Source organism: Vicia villosa, linkage group LG1 (assembly GCF_029867415.1).
Source record: "Vicia villosa cultivar HV-30 ecotype Madison, WI linkage group LG1, Vvil1.0, whole genome shotgun sequence".
Taxonomy (NCBI): Eukaryota; Viridiplantae; Streptophyta; class Magnoliopsida; order Fabales; family Fabaceae; genus Vicia; species Vicia villosa.
Genome location: NC_081180.1, coordinates 167,647,306 through 167,660,346, shown reverse-complemented (window position 1 = coordinate 167,660,346; position 13,041 = coordinate 167,647,306). Strand labels below are relative to the sequence as shown.

Genomic DNA, 13,041 nt, shown 5'->3' with positions numbered 1-13,041 from the left:
AACTTCCAATTTCAACTTATAACATCTTTCAATTCAACTTAAAACAAATGTCATCATGGAATACAACAATTAAATAATAACGACTAATCCCCCCAAGTGTTATGTATCAGAGCAATAGAAACCAACTCAACTTGCCATAAAGCAATATAAAGACTTCAAGAAGTCACTTCGAACATCCACAGCTAATCTTGAGTACCTGCCCATTTCCCATGGTAGGGGAAATATCAGCAAAGGGGTGAGATATCTTACAATATAAAGGAATGCATGATAAATAATATAGGAGATATATATCATACATAATTTCACCATTTCTCATCATATAACATCTTACAACAACTTTCATCGCAAAAAAACATATCAATATAATACAATTTTCAAAACGGTAACAATGTCATTAATCAATTAAGACAACATATTCAAATTCACATAATCAACTTATGAAATGGCAACAATCCAGCATGATGATATATGCAATTCACAAGTAAGATTCCAACACATCACGACAAACACCTCATCATCTCAACAATACAAACACAATTCAAATGAAATTCAAATACGACTCAAATGTGACTCAAACTTATGCATATGCATGTGGTACCATTTGGAGTAAAACTCCCACGTCTCAAATTTGCCATTGGGCACACGTCGCCATTTTCCATTAAGGCCACGTCACTTTTGCCATTAAGTCCACGTCTCTTGTATACAATGGATGCGACTCAATGATGCACATCCACAAATACCACATAAACAATACGTCACAACATCGTCTAAACCACCATCGAACATTATCAATTAAATGTTGAACTTCAACAACAAAAATCATCATCATTCATAAGAATGCATCACTTCACAATCACGTCACAATTACAACTTATCAACATTGACCATTGGGTCTACGACAACAATGACAAATTCAACATGTTACAGCAACAACAATTCAACATATTACAACAAAAACAACAAATCCATCAAATTATAACAACAACAACATATTCATCATGTTACAATAACAACAACGATTCATCATGTTACAACAACAACAAATTCATCATGTTACAACAACAACAATTCATCATGTTTCAACAACAACAAATTCATCATGTTACAACAACAACAACAATTCATCATGTTACAACAACAACAAATTCATCATGTTAGAACAACAACAACAATTCATCATGTTACAACAACAACAACAAATTCATCATGTTACAACAGCAACAACAATTTGTCTTATTAACAACAAACATCAACAAGTTCATCATATTAGCAACGAACATCAATAATTCATCATGTTAACAACAAACATCAATAAATTCATCATGTTAACAACAAACGTCACAACTTACACAATTCAAGTAACGACATAACATGATTAGTTCAACTTCTTAATTAAAGTATTTTCATTGTTAATTCATTACAAAGCATCATTATCTCATCATAAGGAAAGTTCATATCATTATCTCAATAGAATTGTATCGTCATAAGAAAACACACATCCAGTTATACCACAACATGGTTACGTCAATTCATAGCAAAGGGCATACTACATATGTTAACACAACATAGTTCATCACTTAATCCTAATAAACATAATAGGAGACTATAACCTATGAATAATTTCATTGCATCATGGTATAGTTCATTACGTTAGATTTCCAACGCTTCGAACGATGCATCAATCGGAGTCCGGAAACTCAAGTTATGGCCTTTACAAAAATCTGTCAAGAATTGGATGCTGCTTAGGTCGACGCAAATATCTCTCAGGTCGACGCAAACTCCTTCAGGTCGACGTAAACTGAAGGAAACTAGATTTTTGCCTTTCTGGGTTGTTTAGGTCGACGCAGGCTCTATGTAGGTCGACCCAGGCTGCGTGAAAACTCAGAATTCACCATTTTTCTCCCCTAATTCCCTCATACAACACCCATTAACCCATACATAATCCATACATCAATTGAAAGTAAACTATCACACATACAAGGTTCCTAAACACATTTCCACTCATGGGTTCACATACAAACATCATCAATCATACTTAGACTCACAATTTCATAGAAATCTAGTATGAATCCTAACAACTTCACATTCAATTTTCACACAATCATGGATAACAACATACAATCAAAACCCCATCATATAAACCTCTATCAATTCCACCAAATGCCCCACAAGTCATTCATCAACAGCATCAAGATTACAATTCTCACACAAACATAGATATTCAATTATGAAGTCTAATCTCTACCATACCCATCATCATGCCAACCCTTAGAGAGTAAGAACCCCACCCTTACCTTAGCAAAACTTCACCTTCTTTAATGGAGTCCTTTCTCTTCATGCCATAGCTTTCCTCTTTCTTCCCTTCTTTCTATTCTTTCTCTTATTTTTTTCAAATGAGAGTTATGTCTCTAAAACCCTAACTCTCTTACTATCCTTCTTTCCTTAATTGGGCTTAACTCACAATCCAATCTCATTGTGTTATATTTCTTCCACTTAGGCCCAATTCATAATATTCCTCTAATTACTCAATTAAGTCAAATAACACACATAAATAAATAATCACATAACATACGAATATTATTCCCAATAATATTCCACAACTACAATTGATCCATAACGCAAATAATACCAACTCGCGATTTGTATTTCTCCGACTGATCCGACTAATTCCAACGAATAAATCTTTGATTAATTTAATTAAATAATTAATTAAATTCGGGGCGTTACATCAATCCTCAAAGCCCTAATTTGGGAGAGGAGATGGATGTATTTGGCTGAACACCTAAAATGTATAAAGTATCAAGGGAAACAAAACATCTTTTTGTATCTTGGTTAGAGATTAGTATAACAAAATAACATGTATTAACAAGATTAACAAAAAAATGGGTGCTTACTGATCCCTCAAAGGCAATATTAGAGAGGGTAAAAGCTAATAGCCTTCTTAAAATTGTGATCTAGATGCATTGCATGAATGAGGAATAATTTAGGAATCTTAGGATTAAAAATTAGGGTATGACACTCCTATGTGGTGAGCTTTTGTCTATGAATTAGTCAAGGGTGTATCCTCTAACTTCATTTTCGCCCAACTTCTTAATTTTTTCTCCCTTTGATTTTTCTTCAACCTCTTTTTCAACTACTACCTATTTCTCACTCCTTCTTTTACTCACTTGTTTCTTTTTTCTCTTCACTCACCTTTGGTTTCGAAGGTACCACTCTTTTCCTTAACTCAATGGCCTTGCAACTCTCATTTTTTGGGTGATTGATAGTGTTACCAATAAATCCCTCACTTGAAGTAGCTTATGCTACCACTTGTTAAAATAATTGACAAATTTTCATCTCTAAGTTCTTTATTGAAGCTTTAGTGTTCTTGCTCATGGTATATTAACTCTTTGCCATCTCTCTTTGAGTTTTATAAATTTCCTCTTGTGTTTTCCCAACATGTTCGAAACTTGTTTGGGTAGCCTTCATAAATTTGGCTAAGACTTTCTCAAGTGGTGATGGTGTTCTTGGTGATGCTTGAGGAGCTTGTTGAACTCCTTGGTCGGTGTTCAAAGTCAAATTATTGCTCCACTTGAAATTCGGGTGATATTTTCAACCAGTATTGTAGGTGTTAGAATATGGATTATTCTTCTGAAATTTTCCATATTGAACTTCAACACTTTCAACATTTAGCATAGAGTTTCCGTTCACATGGCTTTCCCCACTGAAATCACACTTGAGTATCTGAAATTGACTCACATTCTCTTGGGGTTAATTAGGATGCAGCCATCTATTTAGAAAGTACCCCAATCTAAGCTAATAATGTTGTATTCTAATCAACATTAAGAACACCTTTTTGTTTCACCGCCCGATCACTTGAGCGATACTCATTGTGACACATACTTTTATGGCTTAAATGCATTTTTGGTCCCTGTAAGTTAGCGAGTTTTTAATTTTCGTCCCTGTAAGTTTTTTTTTGTTTGAGTCCCTATATCTTACTTTTAACTTGAGGTTTAGTCCCTAAAGTCATAATCCGCAGGAAAATTTGGAGGTTTCCTGCGGATTTTGATTTTAGGGACTAAAACGAATGCGAAAGTGAAATATAAGGACTCAAACAAACAAAAAACTTACAAGGACGAAAATCAAAATTTCGTTAACTTACAGGGACCAAAAGTGAATTTAAACCTACTTTTAAATAGTGTCTTTACCTCATCTTCATTTTTGTTTCTCAAGGTACCTCTAGCTAAGGCATCATGAAGCATTCTTGTTGGAGTTTTCAGACCGTTAATGAAGTGTGTCATCTGTTTCATACCACTCATATTATGATTGGGACACCTTCAAAGTATCAATTGGAACCTCTCCCATACATTAGATAATGACTCAGATTCACCTTGATCAAAGTTTGAAAATTCAACTTTCCTTTCCACGAAACTTTACTTCCGATTCCTTCCACGTCTGAATAGTTCTGTTTGGAATGCATTACAGTCAATCCTTAGTGCGACGTATAAAAGAAAAACAAAACAAACATAATTTTACCTAATCATCAGTAACCTCATTTGGCTTGTACATCGAGCACATCTCATAAAATTTAGCTAAATGTTCCCAAGGGTCTCAAATAGCTTTCCCATCGAATGCGTTATGTCACAAACTTGAAAGCATAACATTTTTAATATTAAATCTAGTTAGCTGACTGAAATTCTAAGGATATCAGTCCAGCATCAGTCCTCCTAGAATAATCCCCCAATGTTTGTCGTGGTGGATTTGCCATCCCTTATCTTTCTTCTTTGGGTTCTTGCATAACTTGTGGTGCTTATTGTTTCTCTTTACAAATTTCTTGTGGTGTTCTTTCAATTTCTGAATCCAACGATATCAGTGTAAAATTTGAACCTTGCATAAACAAACAAATAATACCTTAGTAGCTTTGCACCAAACCGAACATAATAAGAGTAGAAATTAAAATTTAAAATTTAAAATTTAAAATAAAAATGACAAAATAAAACAAAATAAAAACTAAACTCAAAACGTCACACAATATTGCCTTTTTGAAATTATCAACAATCCTTGGCAACAACACCTAAAACTTGTTGACTAAACTAGGAAGTGTACTTGTCTTGTCAAAGTAATAAAATAATTTGTCTCCATAGGGATTGCGAATTTAAACAAGGTTATAATAATGCGATTTAAATTAAACCAGAATGGGAATTTTCAATTAGGATCAGTACGAAAACAAGTACGAGAAATTTTTTAGAGTAAAGTTCGATAAAAAAAGCGATTAGATCTTTCTTTCCGATCCCCTAATTATACCTTTTAATGAATGTGTATAAGATGAATAACAATTACGCGATAATTACACGACAAATTAACAAGATCACTGTACCCAGTTCCTCGGTGTGTAACTCACTAATTTAACATATAATTTCCTAATTCCTTAGGCGAATTCAAAGCAAAACTAAGCGTTTCTAAGTTCGTTAATTCTACAACCGCAATTTATAATTACTTATCCCTAGTTAATTACTAAGTTAAACAATTTTTCTAATTCAGATCATCAGACTTACATTCAATAATATGTACTCATCTAAAATCATTTTGTGTGCTCGTCAACACGCAAAGAGAAGTAAAAACAAGAATATTGAATAATAACTATAACATAAAGTATTCAAATAATCTCAAACATTCATATGATCCAACAAGAGTAAAATTATGTTCATCTCTAAAAACCTAATCTATAATAGCTTAGCTACTCATTGTAAAATTAACAATTTCCATGAGTTGATAAGAAGTAATAATCAAAATCAATACAAAATAAGCTTTACAGTGGCTCTAATGCTTTCCAAAATCGCTAATAGAAGCTCTTTGTCGTCACTTTCTCTGCCTAGAATTCCTAACCCCCCAAAAGTAGCAAAGTTCCCTTTAAAAAGCTGCACATGTGTTTCAGGAAAACGCGTCATCGTTATTGTTATAACAAGCATCGCGATGTGAGCTCATTGCGCCCATGAAGAAGGCATCGCGACCGCGAGAAAACTAGAGAAAAATATTCTTTTTTTCTTCCTTTTTCTTCTTCATTTTTCTAAGTCCCAACTTTCTTCACCTTTGGTTATTTTTGCTCACTTCTTCATCATTTGGCTTGACATTTGCTCATAGTTTCACCGCTTTAGTCGAAATTGCTTGCAAGTATCTTTCTGTTTTACCAACTCTCTGAGAGATGTTTGGGCATTATCAATAAAGAGGAGAATGTGGTTCTCTGTGTTGTGCATGTAATATCAACAAATGTTTTTTATGATGACAACTGTCAAAATGATTATCTTGATGACAGTTATCAATTGGTTTTGATCACGACAACTCTTTCAAAAGTTCATGATGATGACATTAGAACAAGAAGAGATATCATAAGCCTCATTAGTCAAATGTGCCAAGTTCCAGTTGAAGGGTATAGACAAAGTTTCATCAAGAAAATGAACTTGAAGTCTTGAAGTTGTGACCTCAAAGATATGAAAGCTCGCATGTTCATGCGCTTAGCATTTTACCTAATTTTAATCAGCTAATTTTAAAAGAAACAAGATTTAGTCTTGAGGTACTAAGACAATGTGCACACACAAAATATTTAAGAACTTCTATTTACTCTTGATAAAACTTCTTAAAATCAATCCTGGCAAGTGCTTAAGTTTTTTTTTTTTGAATAGGCAATGGAATAACTAAAGAGCATAAGGGGTGCTCACCCGATGATACAAAGCGGAAAATTTCTAACGCTCAAAACAAGAGAGCGGAAGAATATTCCAAGTGTAATAATTACAACAAGACTTGAGCCTATAGAAAGAACAAAGCCACCTCCACGAATTAGAAACCACCTCGGCCCAACAATCGTTAAAAATAAAAGATTCCTGCTTGAAAATGATAGCGTTCCTTACAGACCGAATTCCCCACACCAATGCTAACCAAATTACCGCTACCGTGTCCCTAACAACCGAACCTTTCACTTTGTGCATGGCAAAAGGATACCTAACAAAATCCTTGTAGGATAAGTCATCGATAGTACCAATCCACTTGAAAACCTTCGCCCACACACCCTTCACGACCTCGCAACCACCTAAAAGGTGAGATAAGTTCTCTTCCTACTCATTACAAAAGACACAGAGCAATTCACTAGAATCCAGAATACCTCTCTTATGTAATTGGTCCTTGGTAGCAATACGATTATGAATGATTCTCCATCCGAATAAAAGAAGTTTAGACGGAGTTTTTACCTTCCATAAGAGAGCAGCCGCTTTGACTATGTTAGGATCTAGAGGTGGTCCGGACAGCTTTTCAAAGAATCTCTTGTAGCATGACTTAACCGAGAACTCTCCATCCGTTGAAGGGGTCCAATGGAACACGTCTGCAGCATTATCGCAAGGAGCAAAATTCTGGATAAGCTGCTGCAATTCTATCCGCAAATCATTATCCACCGATGCCTGAGTGTCGAAGATGACACTGTCATTCCATGTCCAGCCATGGCTGTTGAATACTCCAGCCTCTGCCACTGACAAAATGTCGCTGCCAGCCACCACAAATAATTCTGGAAAAGCTGCTACCAATGATTGCTGGGCTGCCCAGCAGCCGTGCCAGAAGGGAGTGTCAGTCCCGCTCCCAATTTTACAGAAAATAGCACCTGCAAAGTTGTGAGTTAAAAAAGATAAATAATTGTCAGATAAGAGCAAGTCCCTCCACCAAATTGAACCGGCCTTCTCAGTAACGGAAACATCCCCAACTAACACCTTTCTCTTCACATCTCCATATCTAGAGATAAGAATTCCGCGCCAAACCGCCTCCTCATCCGTCAATATCCTCCACTTCCATTTGCTCAACAACGCTAAATTCACCACCTCAACGTTTTTTACGCCTAATCCTCCTTCATCTCTTTCTTTACAAACCGTATCCCATCGAACCCAATGGATGGTCCTTTTGTCTTCACTACCATTCCAAAGGAAGGAACTTTGGATAGACCGAATTTCGTTGAGAACCTTCGTAGGTGCTTTGTAGAAGGACAAAGAGTAAATTGGAATAGCGTTTAAAACGGAGTTAATCAAACACACCCTTCCCGCTATAGAGAGATTCAATCCTCTCCACACGGCTAATCTTCTTTTTAAATGAGATATCAAGTCCTTTCACATCGAAGTCTTTCTTGGACTATCGCCCACTCTCACACCTAAAAACTTAAACGACAACTTATCAACTTTACACACAAGGAAGGTCGAAGTCGCTTCGATGAACCAATCTCCCACATTAACACCAAAAATATTGCTCTTATTGAAGTTAACCCTCAACCCCGACATAATCTCAAAACCTCTAAGAATTGATTTGATACTCCAAATATTCGCAAGATCACCTTCCGCCAAAATAATTGTATCATCCGCGAATTGGAGCATACTTATCGCTTCTTGGTCTTTAATCATAAAGCCTCTAAATTCTCCTAACGAGATAGCTTTCTCCATTAGGCCCGTTAGCACTTCCGTGGCTAGAACAAACAAAAACGGGGACAACAGATCTCCTTGACGAAGGCCTTTTTCCACCTTAAAATCCTTTGTGACACTCCCGTTAATGATAACGGACAAACTACTAGTGAACACACATCCTTCCATCCACCTTAACCATCTTGCTCCGAACCCCATTTTGATGAGAACAAACCTCAAAAAACTCCAACTTACCCGATCGTAAGCTTTTTCAAAGTCCACCTTTATAACTAAACACCTCCGCTTCTTTCTTTTGGCTAAATCCAACACCTCATTCACCACCAACACACCGCCCGCAATGTTTCTCCCCGGAACAAAAGCCGTTTGATTTTTCGAAACCAACTTCCCAAGCACACTCTTCATCCTTCCCGCCAAAAGCTTAGAAATTATCTTATAAAGGCTACCCACAAGACAAATCGGCCTATACTCGGTCAATTTAATAGGGTGCTTGACTTTAGGAATAAGCGTAATGAAGGACGATATACAACCTTTCGTAAGCTTAGCTTTGTCAAAGAAATCCGTCACATATCTCACCACATCCGCCTTTAACGTTTCCCAACATTGTTGAAAGAATTCCAAAGTAAAACCATCCGGGCCCGGGCTTTTATTTCCATCGCAATCCCACACCGCCGTCTTAATTTCCTCCTCCGAGAAGGGCCTTTCCAACCACTCTCTATCTTCTTTGGTCAAAGAGCGAAAGTCCAGCCCCTTCGGAACAGCTCTATCATGATTTTCTTCCTTGAAAAAACCTTCAAAGTGATCCCTTACCTCCTTTTTGACCTCCTCAAATCCCTCCACCCTACCCTCGGCTCCCTCCAACACCGAAATAGCTCCCTTTCTTTGTCTATCTTTAATAGAATTATGAAAGAACCTAGAGTTCTTATCTCCCTCCTTCAACCACAATTGCCTAGATTTGAGTCTTAACATACTTTCTTTCGTTTAAGTGATTAGAAGTTTGTTTAATTAATTAGGAAGACAAAAATACACAAGCTAATCGCTTAAGAGGTCCTTCTAATCGATTAAATCAAAATGTAATACTTCATAATCAATTAAGGAGACTAGTAATTGATTAAGTGACGTAGAACATTAAAATTTTTTATTTTGGCTTGGTTAACCAATTAGTACATTATTTTAAACGATTAAATCATCAGAAAGGATAATGCTTCTATAGTGATTTTTTTTAATAATTTCGAGATTAGAAGCTAAACTTATTAAAAGTTTGGGTGATGGTTATTGAATTAAACCTGTGTAAAAGTTTTGGTTTTAGGTTATTTAGTTGAACCTATATAAAATTAGTTAAAATTATTGAGCTGAACTTGTAAAAATATTGATATTAGGTTATTAAACTAAGCCTGTGTAAAAACTTTGGTCGTAATTATTTGTGTGATTCTTCTATCCTTCATCTCTTTTAGATCCATGATTATTCCTGAATATGAATGATTTATGAATTGATGAAATGATTTATGAATTTTGTAAAAAATCCGGTGGAAAATCTAGGATAAGTTTCAGTTGGTAGGAAATCTTCCTATTCCGGGTTCCGGCCTCGATTTTTGTATGCGGGTTCGAGTATCCCTAGTACTCGTTTAGTACTGAATCTTGTTTATAAATAAAAAAAAACTTTTATATAGTTTGTTGGTCAAATAGCCAACCCAACTAAATAACTAACTAACGTAATTAACTGTTAAGTCATTAATCACTAACAACCTAGAACAATTATAATTATGGAATAACAACTAACAAGACTTTGAAAAAAAAAAGTAATTTTAATAACACAAACATATTCACAATATTTCAGCTTCTTTACATCTCAATCCATAAAAATTGAAAATGTTTTCTTAACTAAAAATACATTATGGAAAGTTATCCTCCTTCACAATTCTAGTTGGGCTATTTTTCATTCTAGCCAAATAAGGCCCAACTTAAAAGTCATCACAATACAATCCCAGAAATACATAGGGAAACAAACAAATATATACTAAAAATGCAAAATGAATTTACGATTTTGACCTTATTACACTATCCTCATTGTCAACGAAGACCTTGACGCCTCTTCTCCTCAAAGCATCAACAACAGCCCAAACCTCAGTTCCAGTATCCACACTCTTCTTCTCAATCTCCTTCTCAACATCCATATAAACCCCACCTCCACCTCCAAGTACAATCTCCGGCTCCTCCGTCTTCAGCCTCATCGCCAATACCTCACCCACACAACCCGCCGCCTTCTTGTCACAATTCTTCCCCAACTCAAACGCGTCGCTTATCGATTTCTCCACCGTGGATGCACTCGCCACCACCCTCTTGTGGTTCCAATCCACCACATTCGCCGTCATGTGCTTCGCTGATACATACACCTTCAAAACTAACCTCCTCGCCATTAACCCTCCCACGGCTCAAATTATCCATTATATAAAACACGGGCCTTTCCATGTCCAGGCCCAGGCCCAATATACTTCCACTATACCAATTTCTAGAAAAAACAAGATGCTATTACAATCATATCCCTTATCGCTTCAGTTTTATTGATAGCCATGGTATCAAACATTATTAGAGTGATTCACACGCAACCCAGATTCATTTCTAATAACACTGCTTCTAGAATCTTCCATCTCCGTCGACATTCAATTTCTATTATGGCAACTTCTCAAGACTCATCTTCAACCAAAACGGTGCGTATTGCAGAGACTTTTTAATTAATTTATTAATTAATTTATGGTGAAAATGATTAATGTGATTGTTATTGTTTTTTTGTGTGTAGGAGAGGGTGGTGGTAAAGGGAAGGGTGCAGGGAGTATTTTACAGGAACTGGACAGTGGATAATGCGAATGAATTGGGGCTAAAGGGATGGGTTCGAAACCGGAGGGATGGTTCTGTGGAGGCTCTGTTCTCAGGGAGTTTTGATGCGGTGAAGGAAATGGAGCAGAGGTGTCGTCGTGGTCCGTCGGAAGCTGTTGTCACTGGGCTAGAGGTTTTCCCCTGCGGTGATGAAGATGATCCTGGTGCTGGTTTCCAACGCAAACCAACTGTTTGATTTTATTCTTCAACCAGTACTCGTGATTGTGAGTTCCCTTGATATGCATGATCTCTACATTATTAGGTCTGTTTGGAAATACATGTTTTTATTGTAACGTTGGATTGCGGTAGTAACTAATGTACATGTTCTATAATAATCTTAAAACTTCAATAATTTAATGGTGTGCTGCGTAAAAACGTCGTCCCAATGTTGGATTCTCACATATGTCGGACACTTGACACATCTTCAGTTTCTTCCTATTGAACAATGTAATGTTTTCACTTGATTGAAGTAGGGTAATGGATGATAGATTGATAGTATAGGTAATTCATTGGAGTACATTACAAGTTACTACACAAGTGTGTAGTTACTAGTTTGTTAGTCTTTGAACTTATTTTGGTGTAGCATGTTAGGATGTGTGCGATACTATTTTTTTTGTACCATTGAATGACAAAGGTTTGCTAAAAAAATCTTAAACTCATTACACTGCATTTTCTTCTCATCTACTCTCAACCATCTTTACAGTTGTTCCATACTCGATAACTCCATTGTTTCTTCATCCTCAAAGAAACAGAGGTAACCTATGTGATTCAAGATATTACTGTTGAAACAAACACTATTTGACAACAAAACTACCCTAATGTAATTCTGAACCAGGCCCAAAAAGACCTGTACATTCTACATTAATAAATCATGTCTTCTTAAACAAATGAAGAAGAAAGAAACATAGACAATCTACGGTTTGGCCTATTCTCTCATAAGGGAATTTCACCTTATCAGTGTACCTTTTCAAGACTTTAACTGGTTTAATCTGTGACATTTTCTGCTACAAACGTGTTTAAAATGTAAAAACAAAAAAAATTTAGATAATTTTTCAGTAACATACATCACAAACATAAAAAGCCCCACGTAATAATTTTGTGAAAATATCATTAAAATTTCTTAGGGTTGAGATCATTACAACATTTTTTATGTTGATTCACGGAAAACATGATAACTAAATTCAAAGAAGAAATTCAAGATTTATGAGTATTAGATATAGCCTTTGTTTTTCTGTTATGTAGTTTTTATCTTAGTGTCTTTTGACTTAAGATTTATAGCTTAGTTCAAGTTGGTTACAAGTTGGTTCAAGTTGCAGAGAAGTTTGTTACAGCTCAAACAACCACCAATATACTTTGGGAATTACTTAAGACAGCCTAAATTTTGTTACTGCACTTTCATGAAAAATAAAAAATACTCATAGATTTCAGAGGTACATCTCTAAACGCATTCCAAATTCGTCAAATTAATGCATAAATGAGTTACATTCTCATTTTGGTAAAAAAAAAAATAGTCTAAAAATATATTTCTGAAATAAATTCAGAAATATTTATGAGGAACACATTTCATGGAATTGCTATGGTGAACTTGTGAAGTCAGCATGTTTATACCTATCCATTGTTTCATCTGCGTGATGTTAATACCCATTTGTTGACTTCATGAGTCATTTTGAGAGAATCAAATATGGACTTAGCAGTCTCTTTATCAATGATCTTCTCGTACTTAACATGAGAAATAACAAATAAC

General features: G+C 35.6%; 3 protein-coding genes across 3 annotated transcripts; 1 reads left to right on the top strand and 2 right to left on the bottom strand.

The window, feature by feature from the left end:
* Positions 1 to 5,771: 5,771 nt before the first annotated feature.
* On the bottom strand, positions 5,772 to 9,392 carry LOC131659071 (uncharacterized). Its single transcript, XM_058928312.1, has 4 exons — positions 8,162 to 9,392; positions 7,221 to 7,987; positions 6,921 to 7,088; positions 5,772 to 5,897 (listed from the first exon to the last, which is right to left on the bottom strand). Exons 1-4 carry the CDS (start codon positions 9,390 to 9,392, stop codon positions 5,772 to 5,774), a joined length of 2,292 nt encoding a protein of 763 aa, XP_058784295.1.
* Positions 9,393 to 10,459: 1,067 nt separating this feature from the next.
* On the bottom strand, positions 10,460 to 10,840 carry LOC131659060 (uncharacterized). The gene has a single exon (XM_058928304.1). It carries the CDS (start codon positions 10,838 to 10,840, stop codon positions 10,460 to 10,462), a length of 381 nt encoding a protein of 126 aa, XP_058784287.1.
* A 153-nt stretch (positions 10,841 to 10,993) lies between these two features.
* LOC131644621 (uncharacterized) lies at positions 10,994 to 11,795 on the top strand. Its single transcript, XM_058915174.1, has 2 exons — positions 10,994 to 11,131; positions 11,221 to 11,795. Exons 1-2 carry the CDS (start codon positions 10,994 to 10,996, stop codon positions 11,491 to 11,493), a joined length of 411 nt encoding a protein of 136 aa, XP_058771157.1. The 3' UTR covers positions 11,494 to 11,795.
* Positions 11,796 to 13,041: the final 1,246 nt, after the last annotated feature.

Bases quoted from the DNA above. Each gene is read 5' to 3' on its own strand.
- LOC131659071 (XM_058928312.1), bottom strand. From the start codon at position 9,392: ATGTTAAGACTCAAATCTAGGCAATTGTGGTTGAAGGAGGGAGATAAG. The intron at 7,988-8,161 runs GTGTGAGAGTGG...CCTTCTACAAAG, and splicing joins GTTGTCGTTTAAGTTTTTAG to CACCTACGAAGGTTCTCAAC. The intron at 5,898-6,920 runs GTAATTTGGTTA...ACACATGTGCAG, and splicing joins TTGTTAGGGACACGGTAGCG to CTTTTTAAAGGGAACTTTGC.
- LOC131659060 (XM_058928304.1), bottom strand. From the start codon at position 10,840: ATGGCGAGGAGGTTAGTTTTGAAGGTGTATGTATCAGCGAAGCACATG.
- LOC131644621 (XM_058915174.1), top strand. From the start codon at position 10,994: ATGGTATCAAACATTATTAGAGTGATTCACACGCAACCCAGATTCATT. The intron at 11,132-11,220 runs GTGCGTATTGCA...TTTTGTGTGTAG, and splicing joins ACTCATCTTCAACCAAAACG to GAGAGGGTGGTGGTAAAGGG.